This window comes from Dendrobates tinctorius, unplaced genomic scaffold (assembly GCF_039654945.1).
Source record: "Dendrobates tinctorius isolate UK_male_01 unplaced genomic scaffold, ASM3965494v1 ptg000049l, whole genome shotgun sequence".
Taxonomy (NCBI): domain Eukaryota; kingdom Metazoa; phylum Chordata; class Amphibia; order Anura; family Dendrobatidae; genus Dendrobates; species Dendrobates tinctorius.
The window spans coordinates 25,215,165-25,237,925 of NW_027361717.1; the positions used below are offsets into that span (position 1 = coordinate 25,215,165).

General features: G+C 40.6%; 1 protein-coding gene across 1 annotated transcript in view; it reads left to right on the forward strand.

Annotated features, from left to right (window-relative positions):
- Nucleotides 1-22,761, forward strand: part of LOC141091152 (saxiphilin-like) — a 149,583-nt gene that overhangs the window by 76,246 nt on the left and 50,576 nt on the right. Inside the window, exons 11-15 of the mRNA XM_073576550.1 lie at nt 1,250-1,397; nt 1,501-1,652; nt 1,765-1,861; nt 3,687-3,728; nt 9,532-9,696. Coding sequence (XP_073432651.1) covers nt 1,250-1,397; nt 1,501-1,652; nt 1,765-1,861; nt 3,687-3,728; nt 9,532-9,696 — 604 coding nt within the window. The remainder of the gene's footprint in view (nt 1-1,249; nt 1,398-1,500; nt 1,653-1,764; nt 1,862-3,686; nt 3,729-9,531; nt 9,697-22,761) is intronic.

A 22,761-nucleotide genomic window follows, 5' to 3' on the forward strand; every position in this document is an offset into this window, starting at 1 on the left:
GCATTAATTCCTGAAAATAACCTGAAGGGTTAATAAACTATTTGACAGCAGTTTTCAATATGTCGAGGGGTGCTGTTTTTAAAATGGTATCACATTTGGGGTCTTCCAATACATAGGACCCCCAAAGTCACTTCCAACCTGGATAGGTCCCTCAAAAAAATAAATTTTGTAAATTTCCTTGAAGAAATGAAAAATTACTGCTACATTATTAAACCTCCTAAAAGCCTAACAAAATAAATTAGCGTTTTAAAAATGGTGCTGATGTAAAGCAGTCATGAGGGAAATGTTATTTATTAATGTTTTTTTTGTGTGATATGACTGTCTAGAGTAAAGGGATAATCATTCAACTTTTGAAAATTGCAATTTTTTTACATTTTTGTCAAATTTCTGAAACTTTATGTAAATAAACACAAAACTTATCGACCTAAATTTACCATTATCATAAATTATAATGTACCACGAAAAAACAGTCTCAAAATCAATGAGATTTGTTGACGCGTTCCAGAATTATCACCACATAAAGTGACATTGGTCACTAAGGGGTTAATTAAACACGGCTAGACTCCAATGAAGAAGTAGAACCATCTCAAGGAGGATCACAAGGAAATGGACAGCATGTGTCTTAAATATGAATGTCTGAGCAAAGGGTCTGAATACTTATGACCATGTGATATTTCAGATTTTCTTTTTTAATAAATTTGCAAAAATTTCTACATTTCTGCTTATTTCAGTCAAGATGGGGTGCAGAGTGTACATTAATGAGAAAAAAATGAACTTTTTTGAATTTACCAAATGGCTGAAATGAAACAAGGAGTGAAAAATGTAAAGGGGTCTGAATACTTTCTATACCCACTGTATGTCCCCACTTAACTCCTCCTAACCTGGGCTGGCACTGTTAACCATATCCAAGCTAATCACACTGTTGCAAATCACAGTATATACAACCACATATGAAACAGATTAATGAATCACATTCATGGACATGTTTTTCAGCAAATTTTCAGAAGCGGTGCCGACACTTCTTCCACATCTTTACAATCAGACTCTATGCTGATTTGAGGATTGGCGAATTAAATGTGTCAAGCAGAACACATTTAAACATTCTCTAAACCTAGGCCACTAGTAATAAATACGATGAAGTGCAAAGCCCGTGAACAACACAAGGGGAGGATTGTGTCAGTCGCCTTTCTAATGAAGCTTTGGAGTTTGTAGTAACTTATAGATTATGTTATTTTTCGCAAAATCACAGAAAAAAGAGTGCAAACTATTCAGCTCCACTCATGGGAAGGATTTGCTGTTTGAAGACACCACCAGCGCTCTGATAGCTCTTCCATCAGCAATGGACACTTTCCTCTTTTTGGGACCAGACTTGTTTAACGGCATGAAAACACTTAACGGTAGGAAGCATATGTGGGGTAGTTCTGGTTTTGCATGACCTTAATAATCTCTAAATCATCAGTTTCAATTTACTTATGGTGGAATTTATTTTTTTTCCATTAGGAGCTCGTCCTCCTCGTGTTAAACAGCAAATCCGCTGGTGTCCACAGAGCAAAAATGAGCATAAAAAATGTGAGGACTGGTCCTCAGTAAGTGGTGGCGCCATTAAATGCACAGAACCATCATCTGCCCTGGAGTGTGTCAAAAAGATTCTGGTAGGTGATCTTTACTAGCAGAAAGAAACACCATATGTGGTCTCTCAGAGATGGCGAGTAGATGGGGTGAGGACTGAGGACATCAGTAACATGACTTTTCTATAATTTGCAGAAAGATGAAGCGGATGCAGTAAATCTTGATACAGCACACACATACACGGCACTGAAATGTGGACTGCTGCCATCACTTGATGAGTACCGCAATAAGGGTAACTTCAATTAGACCCAAAACATTTTCAATTTAACGCACCATGAGCATCTTAGTTTTGCCCAAAAAGGGAACATTTGCACATCTCATACTTCACAATGGATAACGCGGGACATAGGGCCGGCACCAGCATCTAGTGAACGTAGTCAGGTGCCAGGGCCCAGTTCTTTCGGGAGACCTACTCAATGCTGTGGGCACCTCATGTATAGAATGGGCTCAGGAGCGGAATCCGCTCCATACAGCACGGATGCCAACTGTGTTGTACAGCCAGCAATTGAGTGTAACTGCTGAGATCACAGCCAGCTCTGCAAAATGGTTTAACACATTAGATGCTGCTGGCCCGGTACTTGAGTCTAACTACTGTGATCAGAGGTCGCAACAGTTTAACTCCTTAAAGGAACTATTCCAGGAAATGCACCATTGGAAATTTAAATAAAGAACTTTTTGTTACAAAAGACATTTCCACAGTGAGTCTTACACGACGTTGACAATCTATTGGGCTATCCAACAATTCCCAAGTGTTATATTTTCTCCAAAACCATAAACTTATTTATGCTTTATGGATGCATCACTGGCCATATTAGTCCTTAACTAGCGATACCGGCCATATTAGTCCTTAACTAGCGATACCGGCCACATTAGTCCTTAACTAGCGATACCGGCCATATTAATCGTTGACTAGAGATCTTGCGCTTGGACAATAAACGGCAACAACGGAACCACTTCCTCCCCATATGTGAAAAAGAGAGGAACAGCTTATCTACCCAGGTACCTTAATCATAATTACACGAGGTGCCATTTTCTCTTTTTTTGATATCTTCCTAGCACACTGAATATTTTTTACCCCTAAAATGTAAAAAAATTAAATTATTACCATGATATCGCTGTATGTGTTCTGACCTGGAGAATCACATTTGTTGGTCATTTTTACACAATGTATACTATAAAAAAGCAATGAAAAAAACATTAATTGCGTTTTCTTCACCATTACACCAAACTTGGAACTTTTTTCTCAATTTTCAGTGCATTTTATGTTAAAACCAAACTCAAAATTACAACTCAACCTGCTAAAAAAAACATGCCCGATATGGCTATGTCAAGGGAAAAATAAAAATGTTATGGTTCTTAGAAGATGGTGAGAAAATAGTGAAAGTCAAAAAGTAAATAATTACATTCGTATCTATGTATATATAGAGAATGAACCCTTCAGTTTAGGAGACCGGGGCAGGAAGAGGCCACGGGGAACCTGCATGTTGGAGTAGTCAGCCTATATGCATAGTCTCCACAGGTTTTTCAAAGTATATTTTAGGCTGTGTGCCCACGTTGCGTTTTTTTAAGCATTTTTGATGCGTTTTTCAGGGTCAAAGAGCCTCAAAAACGCTAAAAAGAAGCATCCCATTCATTTTAATGCATTTTGGCTATTTTGTGCCAATGGATGCGTTTTTTACCGCTAAGGAAACGCTTAGCGGTAAAAAACGCAGCATGTTCATTAATTTCCGCTTAGGTCTGCGTTTTTTGCTATTTCCTATAGTCCAAAAGACGCGCGGAAAAAAATGCATCAATAATGCACGTTTTTTGCGCCAAAAAAATCGCAGGAAAAAAACGCACGTTTTCTGGGAAGGAGTGTTTAAAAACGCTAACGTGGGCACTTAGCTTTACTGCAGCATTTTGGAGTAAAACATACATGGCTGCAATAATGTTGCCAGACTCATGCGGTTTGGTCAGCATGACTCTCCTGAGGGGTTTTAAAAACATATCGTACATACTGTTTTAAAAAAAGTTATGTGTAAAAAATGGCTAGTGTTTCTTTTTTTTTTTTTCCGTAGATGATTTGATCCCGTGCCAGATACCTGGGGCAGATTATACAGGTAATATGCAGTATACATAATATACAAAGAAGAGAAAACTGTTCGGCACACCGACCATAAAAATAGAAAAACTTTATTCGGCTATTATGCCATATTAAAATGTAGAAAACACCTGATGTGTTTCTGGTGCACAAGAGGCACCCATAGTCATAGGTAATTAAAAACAAAATACATAGAAATAATATAGAGGTAGTGAACCAATCAGAAAACACATACCATTAATTACAAGTGACAACACCTGAAAAGTTGTAAAAGTTGCTTGCGAAAATATAATTAAATACAGCCAGTTAGTAAATATAATACAGATCGTTCCTAAAATTCATGCCACCAGGAAATTTGGTATCAAGCTTTAGGATCCAAAAAGCTTCTCCTATATTCAGCAATTTCTGTCTATCTCCACCTCACACAGGAGTATTAACTCTTTCCAAACCATAGAATGCAAATGATTCCATAATACTATGATGAATTTGAACAAAATGCTTCACCGCTCCAGAATAAGAAGCGTTTTTTGGTTCAATATTTTTAACATGTTCCGCTATTCTCTTTTTTATTTTTCTTATAGTGCAACCAATATATTGAATTTTACATGTTGTGCAGCAAATGCAATAAACTATTAATTGGCTATCACAATTCATGAAAGACATAATTTGCTGGGAAAAACCTCTATAAGAAAAAATAAATTTAGTTTTGTCTATGGCATATATGCACACATTACATCTGGAACCGGCGTATTTATGAAATCCAGTGGAGGTTAACCAAGTATTAATACTATCCGGTGATTTAAGAAGACTTGGAGATAAATAATTCGCTAGACTTGTTCCCCTCCGGGCAACATATCGCCATCCAGTCGTATAATTTGTCTCAGTTTGTCATCTTGGTTTATGACGGGCAAATATTTTCTCACAATTTCCCGGATTTCATTGAATTGGGGGCTGAAAGGGGTCGAAAAGGTGACTACTGAGTTATATGAATTTGGACGTTTTTCTCTAAGATTAGAAAATCTAGGTTTATTTGATGCTCTATGAAACGCATCATTTACATTTCGATAATTATATCCTCTGTCATATAACCGTTTCTTAACGACATTGCTTTCCTGGAGAAAAAGAACATGATCTGAGCATAGTCGGTTTGGTTTTCTTCTTCTGACTACAATGTCTGATCCAGACTTGGATAATTCCACCCGGACTCTACCAAACCGGCCTTTTGATTTTCATAATTCTTCTGGTGCCACAGCAAAAAACGGAGATGCAGGAGAGGTAGTAGGAGGAAGAGAAAAACGCGCATGGACATGCTATCCAACGCGGAACAAGAGAACTGTGTTCCAAACCCTGCGTCTAATGTCATAGTTTTGACTCCGTTTATTTTATCCTAGGCACAGACGAATGTCTTACAAAAGGGATTGAACTTTGTTCCTACCAAAAGATTCAACCTTTTTCAAATGATAAAAGGCGTGAATAAATTCACTAGACTTCTTACAGTCAAAAGACATTTTTTTCAGAGCGATTCCAGCGATAACGTGACCGTCAATCCTAACATCATACCTCATGATGATTATTCTGCTTCTCTTTCTTTTAAAGAGCAATTTGCAGTAGCTACCCTTTCTTCCTTACAGGATCCACAAAACAATTTGGAACGTGTCCGAGATAAAGACCTTCATATTGTCCCTCACAATTTATCGTACTATCCATTACAATCAAGGGTACCCAGTTTGGATTTTTTTCAATCCTTGGTATAGATTTGCGCCATTTAGATAAAAATACTAAATCTACAGATTTCTTCAATAATTTAACTTCTATTCAATCTCAAGCTATCAATGATTTACAAAATAATCTTAATACACTGATAAAGCAATCGGATAAGGGGGGGGGTTGCACGGTGATATTAGATACAGATTTGTATATTAAATCTTTATTCAGTATGTTGAATGACTCATGCACCTATTCTGTGCTAAAATGTGACCCTTCCCTTACTTTCAAATGTGAATTGACAAAGTTGGTACAGGATGGTTTAAAAATGAATGTATTTAATTCAAAAATAGCCAAGTGGCTTTTGCCCGATCATCCCATAATTCCAATTTTTCACGGACTAACCAAAATTCACAAACATAATTTTCCAACTTCACTCCGTCCTATTATTTCCAGCATAGGCTCACTCAACGAAAATTTAAGTGTCTGGGTGGATCAGTTTCTACATACATTAACTGTTCGTGTTCCAGGGTATTTAAAGGATTCCTCTTCTGTTATTCATGCTTTTGACAATTTTGTCTGGCAAGAGAATTTCCGTTTTTTCACCTGTGATGTAACCAATTTATATTCTTCAATTCCCCATTCTCTTGCTATTCGTGCCGTAACGCATCACATGGACAATTACAGCAATTACTCATGTGAATTAAAATCATTCATCATCAGATCGACCACATATCTGCTAAGCCATAATTTTTTTATGTTCAACAAATTATTTTTTCTTCAGATTTTGGGTGCCCCTATGGGGTTAAATTTCTCACCGTCTCTTGCCATATTATATATGGCTTGGTGGGAAGAACAATTTCTTTTTCATGATTTAAATTCATTTTTCAATGACATTTTTTGGTTTGGCAGATATGTGGACGATCTGATGTTTGTTTGGCAGGGTGATTCCACTCATTTGTCCCTTTTCCACTCCTACCTCAATTCTAACAATTTAAATTTGTTTTTTACCATCAGTAGTGTAGGTACTCAAGTATCTTTCCTAAGTATATTTCTCACAGGTGATTCTGTTACTGGCAAAGTTCACACTACTATTTTCAGAAAGGAAACCGCAGGCAATTCATTATTGCTTTCTTCTTCATGTCATCCCCAAAACACCATTAAATCCATCCCCTATGGGGAATTTAATAGGGCTAAAAATGCTCAGATCATGTTCTTTTTCTCCAGGAAAGCAATGTCGTTAAGAAACGGTTATATGACAGAGGATATAATTATCGAAATGTAAATGATGCGTTTCATAGAGCATCAAATAAACCTAGATTTTCTAATCTTAGAGAAAAACGTGCAAATTCATATAACTCAATAGTCACCTTTTCGACCCCTTTCAGCCCCCAGGTCAATGAAATCAGGGAAATTGTGAGAAAATATTTGCCCGTCATAAACCAAGATGACAAAGTGAGACAGATTATACGACTGGATGGCGATATGTTGCCCGGAGGGGAACAAGTCTAGCGAATTATTTATCTCCAAGTCTTCTTAAATCACCGGATAGTATTAATACTTGGTTAACCTCCATTGGATTTCATAAATACGCCGGTTCCAGATGTAATGTGTGCATATATGCCATAGACAAAACTAAATTTATTGTTTCTTATAGAGGTTCCCAGCAAATTATGTCTTTCATGAACTGTGATAGCCAATTTATAGTTTATTGCATTTGCTGCATAACATGTAAAATTCAATATATTGGTTGCACTATACGAAAAATAAAAAAGAGAATAGCGGAACATGTTAAAAATATTGAACCAAAAAACGCTTCTTATTCTGGAGTGGTGAAACATTTTGTTCAAATCCATCATAGTATTATGGAATCATTTGCATTCTATGGTTTGGAAAGAGTTAATACTCCTGTGCGAGGTGGAGATAGACAGAAATTGCTGAATATAGGAGAAGCTTTTTGGATCCTAAAGCTTGATACAAAATGTCCTGGTGGCATGAATTTTAGGAACGATCTGTATTATATTTACTAACTGGCTGTATTTAATTATATTGTCGCAAGCAACTTTTTCAACTTTTCAGGTGTTGTCACTTCTTGTAATTAATGGTATGTGTTTTCTGATTGGTTCACTACCTCTATATTATTTCTATATATTTTGTTTTTAATTACCTATGACTATGGGTGCCTCTTGTGCACCAGAAACGCGTCAGGTGTTTTCTACATTTTAATATGGCATAATAGCCGAATAAAGTTTTTCTAATTTTATGGTCGGTGTGCCGAACAATTTTCTCTTCTTTGTGGATTCCTGCTGTGCTCACCAGCGAAACGTGCACACACCTGTGCAAGATTGCACTCAGCCCAGAGTGGCTTTTATTTGGATGCGATGCAAGCTCCCAGTCCTCCCTCTTCCTATACATAATATAGTGTGGAAGGTTGACTCTCTTAGCTGTTCCCCGAGGTAGACACAGGAACACTTTAACCTAAAAGTCTCTAGGTGGATTATTACTTCATAAACCATAAAGCCCAAAATAGTAACAAAAACAGCCTTTCTGGCACAAATGAAAATAAAATGTCCATACAAATTCCTTTCCCAGTATGGCTCCCGCCTTCTGGGACAAACACACACACAGCAGCTCTCACTGAAACTTCAGCCTGGAGGCTTCCTTCCTCCAAACAGAACAGACAGAAAAAACAGTGGCTGGACATTTAACTCTTTCCAACCACACTGTCACGTGGACCCGTCCTGTGTGATGCGACCAGCAGGCCAGTAACTAAAACAACAAGACGCGGCACATGATACTGTCCTGTGTGACACGGCTCGCAGGCCGGTAACTAAAACAACAAGACAAGGGGAAGGGAAAACAGTTACAACGGTGGGCCCTGCGATAGGGAACGGGGACGTGGAGACCTCCTGCACTCCCCTGAGTCAGTGTCCCTAACGCTCCTAACGTTCCCTATGCCGATTCCGCACCGGGCGCCAATCAGAAACCTGTCGCCCTAGCACACCCTACACCTATCCCTTGCTAGGGAGCTGGGTGGCGCAGGCACTGGCCCCACCGCTGTACTAATACACACTAAGGAAAAACACAAACGGGGAAACACCACTTAGCTTTGCTCTGAGTCCACCACCAGAATGCAGCTTTCCTCCTGAATAGCTGCCACCAAGCTCTGTCAGAGCTGCAAGGAAATCCCCTCTGACTCCTTCCACAATAGGGCTCTGACTGAGCTGCCAGGACCTCTCTCTAGATCCTTCCTCCACCAAGGATGGTTGAAATGAACACTATCACCAACCGTGATTGCAACACCTGAATCTCTTTTATAGGTAAGAGCCAGCAAATCACACTTGCTTTATAATCACATGCACTAAAGAAACCAGAGTGCAATGACGCTCACCACCACCGGGGGCAAACTAGAACAAAAGACACCACTGTGTAATAATCCTAATGGCCACCGGGGGCAAAACCAAAACTTAAGCACACGCTTAAGGAAAAAAAAAGTTACCTGTGCTTTTTATCTGTCATGATCCAGCATGGATCATGACACACACACTTGAGGTGGAGATATAGTGAGTAGGCGTCCCACCCATCTCTGACCTACTCACTATGAAAGCCAGACCCTGAGAACGACTGATTTACTCTCCGCACATATCATGCTGGAAGAAAACTTATGGCTTTCACATCACACGATAATAACCTTTGCGACATATATCTCCCCTCACATACGGCACCAGTGACCCTGTCACAATAGGTACAGTACAGACTCTAGTGAATACTGTAGTTATAGATCTGCTGATATCACTGACATAAAACCTTACACTTTACACCAGAATATCACTGCCAGATTTATCAGCGTGTCTTGAACATTACCTACAGGTCTCTGTAAGGCAGATATGTGTATGGGGATCTCTATTACTAAATCTGTGAATTTTTTGTGCTGAATTAATTACAGATTTTACCCTTCATATTACACAGAGGAAAATCCACTCCAAATGTTACATGTAAAACATATGAATCATGTCTCTGATTTGCCACTGTTTTCCCTCCAAATGAAATATCCAGCTCATTACTGAGGTATTTTAGAGGTGACCTGTATTTACTATGAATCTTTATTTTTTATGCAGAGTTTGGCTCATACAGAATTGTAGCCATAGTGAAGAAGAAGGATAAAGATATCACATGGAACAATCTTCAAGGCAAAAAGTCCTGTCACACCGGTGTTGGGGACATGATGGGATGGAATATCCCTGTCTATCTGATTTCTAAGAAGACCAAAAATTGTGACCTTGGTAAGTATCAGCTGTATATACTGTATACCTGTATATGCCATACATCTGTATCAGCTGCGTATAGTGTACATGTGTATCAGCTGTATATACTGTATATCTGTATCAGCTGTATATACTGTACATCTGTATCGGCTGTATATACCATACATCTGTATCAGCTATATATACTGTATATATATCTGTATCAGCTGTATATACTGTATATCTGTATCAGCTGTATATACCGTATATCTGTATCATCTGTATATAACGTACATCTGTATCAGCTGTATATACTGTATATCTGTATCAGCTGTATATACCGTACATCTGTATCAGCTGTATATACTGTATATCTGTATCCGCTGTATATACTGTACATCTGTATCCGCTGTATATACTGTACATCTGTATCATCTGTATATACTGTACATCTGTATCAGCTGTATATCTGTATCAGCTGTATATACTGTATACCTGTAACAGCTGTATATAATGTAGATCTGTATCAGCTGTATATACTGTTCATCTGTTTCAACTGTATATACTGTATATCTGTATCAGCTGTATATACCGTACATCTGTATCAGCTGTATATACTGTATATCTGTATCCGCTGTATATACTGTACATCTGTATCCGCTGTATATAATGTACATCTGTATCATCTGTATATACTGTACATCTGTATCAGCTGTATATCTGTATCAGCTGTATATACTGTATACCTGTAACAGCTGTATATAATGTAGATCTGTATCAGCTGTATATACTGTTCATCTGTTTCAACTGTATATACTGTACATCTGTATCAGCTGTATATACTGTATACCTGTAAAAACTGTATATAACGTAGATCTGTATCAGCTGTATATACTGTATATCTGTATCAGCTGTATATACCGTACATCTGTATCATCTGTATATACTGTACATCTGTATCAGCTGTATATACTGTATATCTGTATCAGCTGTATATACTGTATATCTGTATCAGCTGTATATACCGTACATCTGTATCAGCTGTATATACTGTATATCTGTATCAGCTGTATATCTGTATCAGCTGTATATACTGTGCATCTGTATCAGCTGTATATACAGTACATCTGTATCAGCTGTATATACTGTACACCTGTAACAGCTGTATATACCGTACATCTGTATCAGCTGTATATACTGTACATCTGTATCAGCTGTATATACTGTACATCTCATCAGCTGTATATACTGTACCTCTGTCTCTGCTATATATACTGGAAGCCTGTATTAGTGTATATACTGTATACCTGTATCATCTGTATATACCGTACATCTCTATCAGCTGCATATCTATAATATAACGCTGTAATCGTCACTCTGTCCAAAGCCTTTATAGACTGCGCAAGCGCGACACGCCTGCGCAGTCTGGCTCCAGACAGAATGAGGCATCCAGCGGTGAGGAGTGTGTATGGCGCCGGAGATGGCGGTACCGTACATACTGCATACCGCCATCTCCGACGCCATACTTACATACTTCTTCACCAGCAAGCTAGACAAATACAAGAAATTAAAACTAATAAACTTTATTCTAAATAGATTAAAAAAGGACTTAGTCCATTTTAAAAAATGCACATGTACAAAAACACAAACACAAACATAAAACCGCTGAATGCGGTAAGACCAAACTTCAAAAACTTTCCGGTTTACTCTTAGTGTCGTAGTCCAAATAGTACATAGGCACTCCTTCAGAGTATCCGCTTAGTATAAATTTGTTTGGAACAAGCACTCTCTTATAGTGCCATAAATTGTCTATATTAAATCCATTGCTTTTGAATCGATGTGTTACTACTGTATTACATCTATCATTCACACTCACAATGATTTTTGACAATTTTTACAACAACAGCCTATATTATACACAATGGCATGGCACACAATCTGAGCTTCTTCAACTAAGGTGTGAACCTATACATTGCTCTAGTTATGGAGTTCACCACCTCCACAGACTTCTTTTAGAAAAAATAACGTATATCATGGAGAGATCTCACCCAGATGTTTTTCAGTAATGGGTTCCTCCATGTGACGCTCCCTTCTCCCTACGCGTTTCACCGTCCAGATCATCAGGGGAGTCTCTGGGTCAAACCTAATGCCTTCATAGAAAAAGTGCCATCACAGGGCTGTTCATTTGGTTGCTTTTTATAACATGCACTCATTAGTATGTTCCCGCCTCCTACAAGTAGGTGGGTGTATGCCCATGACCACTTCCTGTTGATGTGTTACTATAGTGATAGGCCTATTGCTCATATGTTTCTAATGCCACCTTCTGACTCATTCAAATAAAACCTTTATCACAAGTATACTCAGACATATATGATTGCGCAGGAATCAACCTTCTCATAAGGTATACACTCATGCGCGCTCTATATACTTCATTCAGCTTATCGGGTTACCTGGTAACGCGCTGACGTCACTCCTCTCTCCTTCCTTTCTGGCGTGGGCACACCGCGCCTGCGCGCTCTTCACGTGTCAAATCCAACCCTCCTTCCTATGTCAGAGCGCTTGTTTCCTCCCATCGCTGAGTCACCATCCAGGGACACAACGCGCCTGCGCACTCCATATGCAGCCGCTTCTTACAAGCTTCATCCTCTAAGTGCATATAATCCCATCACAGGGTTATCACCCGGGAACACTTGTATATCTATCTACCCTTCATATGCGCTTCATCTAGTACTTTCCTTGCGTCTGCCAACTTATGTCAATTTTCATATAAGTATAATTAGCGTTATTTAGCGAAGCGACAGTATATGTGAACTTTAGTATTTTTTTTAAAAAAAATTACATGGCATATATACACTTTAATCACTATTAGTAACGGAAGTGTTCCCTCTACAATCCCCAGGATACATGTGGGCATAGATTTTACCCTTGTGTAAGATATATAACAGTCATTTTGGGCATACTTCACAGATTCATCATCCGATATTGAGATCTTTAAGTAATAAATCTAAAGTATTAAACTCTGTTTCAATACTCCTTGATTTTCTCTTTTCAACTATCTCAATCGATCACCTAGGGCTATATACAGTACTTGACTTGGACTTGATACATCTCCCTTCGAGACGAAACTTCTTGTCGTCTCTTTGTCTCACTCTAGTTTATTTAACGGCTTAACTCCGCACTTAAGGGAACAAAAAAAAAGACCATAAGTCCTATTAAAAAGGTGTAACCCCTTCAGTCTCCCTCCTGAGTAACCCCACTACCCTTTAACCCCTATACAGGGATCTGGCTTTACGTGGGGCACAGTGGAGCTTGTCCTCTGGGGTTCAGTACTCATTATACGTGGTAGGATAAGTTATAAAAAAGCCGCAAAGGATAGTTGGTCGTTCAGGCCTGTTGGTTGGAGTGTCCTCAACCAGAAAATCCATTTACATTCCTTCTGGAGGATCACTCTATCCCAATCTCCTCCTCTATGGGGGTAGGGAACTTTCTCTATCCCAATAAATTGGATTTTACTATAATCACCTTGATGTATCCTATTGATGTGGTTCGCTATGGCTGTATCTCTTCGATTCACCACATCACCAACATGTTCACGTATCCTCTTCCTGAACTCTCTTCTGGTTTTCCCTACATATTCCATCCCACATATACAAGTTGCCTTATAAATCACCCCACTAGTGCGACAATTAATAAACTGTCTAATGGTGTAAGTTTTCTTGTTGTTCGTACTCATAAAAGTCTTCCCTTGCGTTACTGACTGACATGCTATACAGTTGCCGCATCTATAGCACCCTTTTACCTCCCTTTCTAACCAGGTGCGTGTTGGAATCTCTCTAAAATGACTGTGCATGAGTCTATCTTTTAAAGATTTATTCTTTTTATATGTCACTTGCGGTTTAGAGCCTAACGTTTTCTCGATATCTGTATCCATTTTAAGGACTGGCCAGTGTCGTTCTAAAATTTCTTTAAATTTTTCTGACCCATTCGAGAAAGGGGTAAATTTAATAGAGGCTCCCATAAGAGGTCACCGAAGAGAGATTTTTTAGATCTAAGTTATCCATTAAGACACCGCTTAAATCCACACAGCGGACCAGAGGGCCAGAGGTAATTAATTTATCACAACGCCCCCTGACTGAAACTGAGATGTGTGTGCTTAGTAAAGGTCTTTCTTTTGTACCAACATCAGACATAGACATCTTTGAAACCGTGAAAGATCTACACCTGTTTGCCCGTAAATTAAAATGGAAAAAACATTTTTCTAAACAAGATCAGAGGTTTTCCCAAGAACTGGGTATCTCCGAAGATTTATTACAGGATGTACGGTTCCTGTTTCACCTGGGGGATGATAATCCTAATCTTAAAGGCGAGGGCCCATTTACAGATCTAAAGAAAAAAAGTACGGTTATGCCCCCTCCCACAGGTGATGTTAACTCAATTGATATCTTTGTTAATCTTGTTACAAATGATTTGATGAAATCAGGAGATCTTTTGAACTCAAGGTTCTATAACTTGGGGAAAGAGGAGATGGAAAGTCTTAAGAGACTTGAGAATGACAGGAGTGTCATTATAAAAAGTTCCGACAAAGGAGGGAACATTGTTGTTATGGATACATCTAGTTATAAGAACATGTGCCTTTCTATATTAGAAGACAGGTTGAGTTATGAGATATTATCATCTAACCCCATAGTGAGTATATCTGATTCTCTTAGGACGTTAGTTAATGAAGGCTTTGACTCGGAAGTCATCGATAAAAAAGAAAAAGACTTCTCGATTCCCTTACATCCTACTATGGCGACTTTTTATTGCCTCCCAAAAATCCATAAAGGTCTTACCCCTTTAAAAGGTCGACCTATAGTGGCAGGTATTAATAGTGTGACCCAGAATCTAGGAATGTATCTTGACCAGATATTAAGACCTTTTGTAACGAACTTGAGTTCATATATTAGAGATACAGGTGATCTTCTATGTAGATTAGATGGTATATGCCTTGAGGAAGACATGATTTTTGGGAGCATAGATGTGGAGGCATTGTACTCCTCGATACCCCGTGAAAAAGGCCTGATGGCTGTGGAATACTATCTTAAATCTCGGGGACGCTTCTTTATGAAACATAACGATTTCGTTTTAAAAGCTTTGAAATTCTGCCTTACAAATAATGTCTTTCTCTTTGGGAATAAGTACTTCCACCAGCTCAGGGGCACTGCAATGGGCTGCCCTTGTGCGCCCACTTATGCAAATTTGCTCCTGGGCTGGTGGGAAGAAAAAATTGTGTTTAACGATATGAATTCTCGACATGATAGCGTAGCCCTATGGCTACGCTATATTGATGATATTTTTGTGATTTGGAGGAGTACAGAATCTGAGTTTGTCTCTTTTGTGAATGACCTTAATTGTAATGATTTAGGCCTTAGATTCACATATGAGGTACATAGATCAGAAATGAGATTTTTGGATGTGTGTGTCAAAAAGGGAATTGATGGAATCCTAGAAACGAGCAATTATAGGAAACCAACAGCTACTAACTCACTTCTAAGATGGGAGAGCAATCATCCTCTTCCACAAAAAGAGGGATACCAAAAGGACAATATTTGAGGTTACGCCGTAACTGCTCAAACCCTCAGAAATTTAAATAACAGGCTGATGACATGAGGGAGAGATTCCGGGAGAGAGGATACCCAGATCACGTTTTGAAGGCCGCTTATGGGGAATCTTTAAAGAAAGATCGAAAAGAACTATTAAGGAAGGGGGAAAAAAAAGAGGACAGAGAGGTTACACGTTTTATTACCAAGTTCTCGAATGGGTCAGAAAAATTTAAAGAAATTTTAGAACGACACTGGCCAGTCCTTAAAATGGATACAGATATCGAGAAAACGTTAGGCTCTAAACCGCAAGTGACATATAAAAAGAATAAATCTTTAAAAGATAGACTCATGCACAGTCATTTTAGAGAGATTCCAACACGCACCTGGTTAGAAAGGGAGGTAAAAGGGTGCTATAGATGCGGCAACTGTATAGCATGTCAGTCAGTAACGCAAGGGAAGACTTTTATGAGTACGAACAACAAGAAAACTTACACCATTAGACAGTTTATTAATTGTCGCACTAGTGGGGTGATTTATAAGGCAACTTGTATATGTGGGATGGAATATGTAGGGAAAACCAGAAGAGAGTTCAGGAAGAGGATACGTGAACATGTTGGTGATGTGGTGAATCGAAGAGATACAGCCATAGCGAACCACATCAATAGGATACATCAAGGTGATTATAGTAAAATCCAATTTATTGGGATAGAGAAAGTTCCCTACCCCCATAGAGGAGGAGATTGGGATAGAGTGATCCTCCAGAAGGAATGTAAATGGATTTTCTGGTTGAGGACACTCCAACCAACAGGCCTGAACGACCAACTATCCTTTGCGGCTTTTTTATAACTTATCATACCACATATAATGAGTACTGAACCCCAGAGGACAAGCTCCACTGTGCCCCACGTAAAGCCAGATCCCTGTATAGGAGTTAAAGGGTAGTGGGGTTACTCAGGAGGGAGACCGAAGGGGTTACACCTTTTTAATAGGACTTATGGTCTTTTTTTTTGTTCCCTTAAGTGCGGAGTTAAGCCGTTAAATAAACTAGAGTGAGACAAAGAGACGACAAGAAGTTTCGTCTCGAAGGGAGATGTATCAAGTCCAAGTCAAGTACTGTATATAGCCCTAGGTGATCGATTGAGATAGTTGAAAAGAGAAAATCAAGGAGTATTGAAACAGAGTTTAATACTTTAGATTTATTACTTAAAGATCTCAATATCGGATGATGAATCTGTGAAGTATGCCCAAAATGACTGTTATATATCTTACACAAGGGTAAAATCTATGCCCACATGTATCCTGGGAATTGTAGAGGGAACACTTCCGTTACTAATAGTGATTAAAGTGTATATATGCCATGTATTATTAAATAGCAGGGGACATCTGCCATATAACGCTAAAATATGTTAATCGTAATTATATGCGGGTATAGATCAATATCGTTTTTTTAAAAAAAAAAAATACTAAAGTTCACATATACTGTCGCTTCGCTAAATAACGCTAATTATACTTATATGAAAATTGACATAAGTTGACAGACGCAAGGAAAGTACTAGATGAAGCGCATATGAAGGGTAGATAGATATACAAGTGTTCCCGGGTGATAACCCTGTGATGGGATTATATGCACTTAGAGGATGAAGCTTGTAAGAAGCGGCTGCATATGGAGTGCGCAGGCGCGTTGTGTCCCTGGATGGTGACTCAGCGATGGGAGGAAACAAGCGCTCTGACATAGGAAGGAGGGTTGGACTTGACAAGTGAAGAGCGCGCAGGCGCGGTGTGCCCACGCCAGAAAGGAAGGAGAGAGGAGTGACGTCAGCGCGTTACCAGGCAACCCGATAAGCTGAATGAAGTATATAGAGCGCGCATGAGTGTATACCTTATGAGAAGGTTGATTCCTGCGCAATCATATATGTCTGAGTATACTTGTGATAAAGGTTTTATTTGAATGAGTCAGAAGGTGGCATTAGAAACATATGAGCAATAGGCCTATCACTATAGTAACACATCAACAGGAAGTGGTCATGGGCATACACCCACCTACTTGTAGGAGGCGGGAACATACTAATGAGTGCATGTTATAAAAAGCAACCAAATGAACAGCCCTGTGATGGCACTTTTTCTATGAAGGCATTAGGTTTGACCCAGAGACTCCCCTGATGATCTGGACGGTGAAACGCGTAGGGAGAAGGGAGCGTCACATGGAGGAACCCATTACTGAAAAACATCTGGGTGAGATCTCTCCATGATATACGTTATTTTTTCTAAAAGAAGTCTGTGAAGGTGGTGAACTGCATAACTAGAGCAATGTATAGGTTCACACCTTAGTTGAAGAAGCTCAGATTGTGTGCCATGCCATTGTGTATAATATAGGCTGTTGTTGTAAAAATTGTCAAAAATCATTGAGAGTGTGAATGATAGATGTAATACAGTAGTAACACATCGATTCAAAAGCAATGGATTTAATATAGACAATTTATGGCACTATAAGAGAGTGCTTGTTCCAAACAAATTTATACTAAGCGGATACTCTGAAGGAGTGCCTATGTACTATTTGGACTACGACACTAAGAGTAAACCGGAAAGTTTTTGAAGTTTGGTCTTACCGCTTTCAGCGGTTTTATGTTTGTGTTTGTGTTTTTGTACATGTGCATTTTTTAAAATGGACTAAGTCCTTTTTTAATCTATTTAGAATAAAGTTTATTAGTTTTAATTTCTTGTATTTGTCTAGCTTGCTGGTGAAGATATTATTTCTAGCTAGTAGATCACTTGCTGAAAACCATACTTACATACTTACCTGACCGGGAGGAGAGTTGCCGCAGCGCTTCTCTTCGGCCGGAGACCGGGGCAGGAGTGCGGCCGGAATCGCGCATGCCCATAGCGCGATCTGGTGCCATTTTACTGAAGACACACTTGCAGTGTGTCTTCAGCAATATGGCGCCGGACAGCGCTATGGGCATGCGCGATTCCGGCTGCACTCCTGTCCCGGCCTCCAGCAGAACGTGACACCGCTGGAGCACAGGAAAGAAGGGTGAGTATAATTGTTTTTTTTTTTTTGTATGTGTGTAGTTTTAATAGGAGTGAGGGGACCATGCATACCAGGATAGGGGAGGTGAGAGGACCATACATACCAGGATAGGGGGTGAGGGGACCATGCATACCAGGATAGGGGGGTGAGAGGACCATACATACCAGGATTGGGGGATGAGGGGTACCATGCATACCAGGATTGGGAGATGAGGTATACCATGCATACCAGGATAGGGGGGTGAGAGGACCATGCATACCAGGATAGGGGGGTAAGAGGACCATGCATACCAGGATAGGGGGGTAAGAGGACCATGCATACCAGGATTGGGGGATGAGGGGTACCATACATACCAGGATAGGGGGTGAGGGGACCATACATACCAGGATGGGGATGAGGGAGTACCATGCATACCAGGATTGGGGGTGAGGGGACCATACATACCAGGATGGGGATGAGGGAGTACCATGCATACCAGGATTGGGGCATGAGGGAGTACCATGCATACCAGGATTGGGGGATGAGGGGTACCATGCATACGAGGATTGGGGGATGAGGGGTACCATGCATACCAGGATAGGGGGTGAGGGGACCATGCATACCAGGATAGGGGGGTGAGAGGACCATGCATACCAGGATAGGGGGTGAGGGGACCATACATACCAGGATAGGGATGAGGGAGTACCATGCATACCAGAATTGTGGGATGAGGGGTACCATGCATACCAGGATAGGGGGTGAGGGGACCATGCATACCAAGATAGGAATGAGGGAGTACCATGCATACCAGGATTGGGGGGGTGAGGGGGCCATGCATACCAGGATGAAGAATGGGGTGCCATGCATACCAGGATGGGGGGGTGAGGATACGAAGCATACCAGGATAGGAATGAGGGGTGCCATGCATACCAGGATAGGAGGGTGGCAGCACATACCAGGATGGGAGACCATATACCAATAAAAATGCTCGCCACCCGGGCGTAGAACGAGTTCATAGCTAGTATTGTATATCTGTATCAGCTGTAACTGCTGTACATCTGCTGTGTCTTCAGTATAATTCAATGGCTATGAAATGAGACATTTGTTTTATCCAAAGCGAACTTGATTCGCTTTCTATTAGTAGCTGAAGGATGTTTCCATATGTACAGAATAAACATACCCTGCAACTGAGATTTTGCACCAATATGTAGGCAAAGTAGACTAGAGGAAACAAGAAGAGTACGCATGAGCGGACCCGTGGATGTTCGGGATCGTCCGAACTTTAGTCCAAAGTTCAGTTTGAACACCAGAACTTGACCCGAACGTGACCCTAAACCCCATATAAGTCTATGGAGACGCAAACTTTGGTGCTGTAAAATGGTTGTAGTAAGGGCTAGGGGACTGCAAAAGGAAGCAAAATGGGGGTAAGAGCAGGACTATTTCCCTGCAAACAAATGTGGCTAGGGAAATTACTTAAAATAATATAGAATTTTAAAAAATAATAAAAATAATCTTGAACCAGGAGGCGGAGGTCCAGGTGGAAGAGTAGAGCAGTGCCTTGTGTGTACTTAATAAATAAATGGAAAAAACAACATGATTTTTAATAACCAGACAAGGGAAAGCAGACAGGTGTAAGTTGGTCTTACTATGTTGGGAAAGGGCCAATATCCATGGACCTTTTGATTCTATCTTTTTTGCCTTTGCTGGTGTGACGTCCGTCTGCGGTTCTGGGCTGCAGCCAGACAACACCCCGAGAAACACTGATACCCTTTACCCCTATACAGGGATCTGGATTTACAGCAGAGCCCAGGAGGTAGCTGTCTCAATATGAGCAGCGGCCAGAGCAGGACGATCGCCAGAAAGGGATTAATAGACGAGACCAAAAGCGTAGTCGGGAATCCGAGTCTTAACCAGGCGAACAGCAGAAGAACAAGAAACGGCAGGCAATAGCAGAGTCAAATTCAGGCCAAGGTCAGAGTCAAAAACCAGGAGGACGGCAGAGGTACAGAATCGTTAGGCAGAAGCAGAGTCAGAATATCCAGGCCAAGGTCACAAACCGGGAGAATAGCAGAACTACAGAATCGTCAGGCAATAGAGGGGTCAGAAATCCAGGCTGAGGTCAGAGTCAAACAATAGTCAATCACCAAGTAGCACACAGGGGAGCCAAGAATATATCCGGCGGCTTGCAAGACCAGTCCCAAGGTATTTGAGGGATCAGGTCACCCCTCACAGGTTCCTGGACTGATGATGTCATCAGTACCGCCCCCAGGACCAGACCAGATGATGATGCAGTAACCTTCTGATGACTGACAGAGGGGCGGAGCCTGCGTCCACCAGATGCCTGCGCAGGTGCCCTTACTCTGTCAGCACCATAACTCCCGGGCGAGCCATGGCGCCTCCTAGTGACCGCGACCGGAACAGCAGACCCCGAATTTAAAGGCAACGTGACAGACCGGCGCCTCCTAGAGGCTAAAGCCGGGACAGTAGGCCCTGAGTCTGATGTGACGGAACCACGGCCCCTCCCAGTGGCCGAGGCAGGAACAGCCGTCCCTGAGTCTGGCGACGAAGTAGCGGTCCAGCGCCTCCTAGTGGCCGCGACCGGAACAGCAGGCCCCAAGTCTGGCGGCGATGTGACAGCTGGTTATTAAAAATAGGGAGACCCAAAATAAATGACATGGAGTCCCCCCTACTTAATAACCAGCTGAGGCAAAGTACATAGGCTGTGAAGGTCCGTGGATATTAGCCCCTTTCAAGCCTAATAAGGCCAGTCCTCAGCCACCTCAGAAATGTTGCATCTATTAGATGTGTCAATTCTGGCTCTTAGCCTCGGCTCTTCCCAATTGCCCTGGAGCGGTGGCAATCGGGCTAATAGTTTTTGGGGTTGATGTCAGCTGTGTAATGTCAACTGGCATCAAACCCAGAGGTTAGTAATGGAGGGGCATCTATCTGATACCCCCATAACTAACCCCATATTTAAAAATTAAAACACAAGCCCAGGAAAAAAATTACTAGAATAAAGACTCCCCCACATTCTCTGGTTTACCCATTTATAATTAAAATAATTCCAACAGTTCCAATTTAATCCAATAGGGTTCCCACGATGTCCAGTGATTCTCTCCTGCAACCTATGGAGCATCATTCTGAGAATGAGGCTTCATAGGTTACTCTCGGTCATGTCTCAAGGACGATGACGTCAGTAACTTCATCACCCATGAGACATGAGCGGGATGGACCTATGGATCCTCATTCTTGAGATTGCATAGGTCACTTGTGGTCATGTCTCATGGGTGATGACTTCAGTAATGTCTTTGACCGTGAGATATAACTATGAGTAACCTATGGAGCCTCATTCTCAGAATGAGACTCCATTTTTTGCAGGAGAGAATCGCTGGATGTAATGGGAACCCCAATTGATTACATCAGAGTTGCTGGAATTATTTTATAAAAATAAATGGGTAAACCAGGGAATGTGTGGGAAAATCTTCATTCAATAAACTTTTTTTCCTGTATGTGTCTTTTTATTTTTTAAAATTGGGGCTTAGTAATGTGGTTGTCTGATAGATGCCTCTACATTACTCACCCCCTGGCTTGATGCCAGCTAACATTATACAGCTGACATCAACCCCAAAAGCTTGACATTGCGCCAGGGCAATTGGGAAGAGCTAAGGGCCAGAACTGCTTCATATAACGCATTTCTGGTGTGGGTGAAGGCTGGTCTTATTAGGTTGGGAAGGGGTCAATATCCATGGACCTTCCCAACCCATTAATATCAGCCCCCAGCAGTCTCCTTTGCCTTAGCTGGTTTTTAAAATTAAGGAGGATTCCACATCATTTTTTTAGGGCTGATATTAATAGGCTGGGAAGGTCCATGGATATTGGACCTTTCCCAGCAAAAGACTAACTCACAGCTGTCTGCTTTCCCTTGGCTGATTATTAAAAATAATATTTTGTTTTAATTGTTTATTTATTTATTTTACACAGTTCCTACGCTAGTCAGAGCACAATGGTGGCGCAACCTGTGATCCAGTGTTTATTCAGACTAAGTCACGTGTTGTGCCAGCCAATTACAGCCATGCCAATTCTTCACATGGCTGTGATGGCTCCAGAAATGCCCACAGCCTTAAAGCTTGTTGATTGGCTGCACTGTAGCATTTCAACAAACTTTATTCTGCACCGAACCTGATCAGTAAAACATAATTCTGTTGAAAAAGTCCATGTTCGGAGTTTAGTACTGGAGACTAGGTGTCCGGTATGAACCCTGACCTTTTGGCTATGTGCACACTTTGCAGATTTGTTGCATTTCCGCAGCATTTTTTCCGTGCGGAAATGCTCCAAAAATGCAATGGATTACTTAAGCAATGTTAATCAATAGCATTCCTGAATTGTTGTGCACATGCTGTGGAAATTTCAGTCCTTCTTTGCAGCGTTTTATTTCCGCAGCATGTCAATTTTTTTTGCCGATCTGCAGCGTTTTTTTACCTATTGACTTCCATTGATTCAGTCAAATCTGCAGCA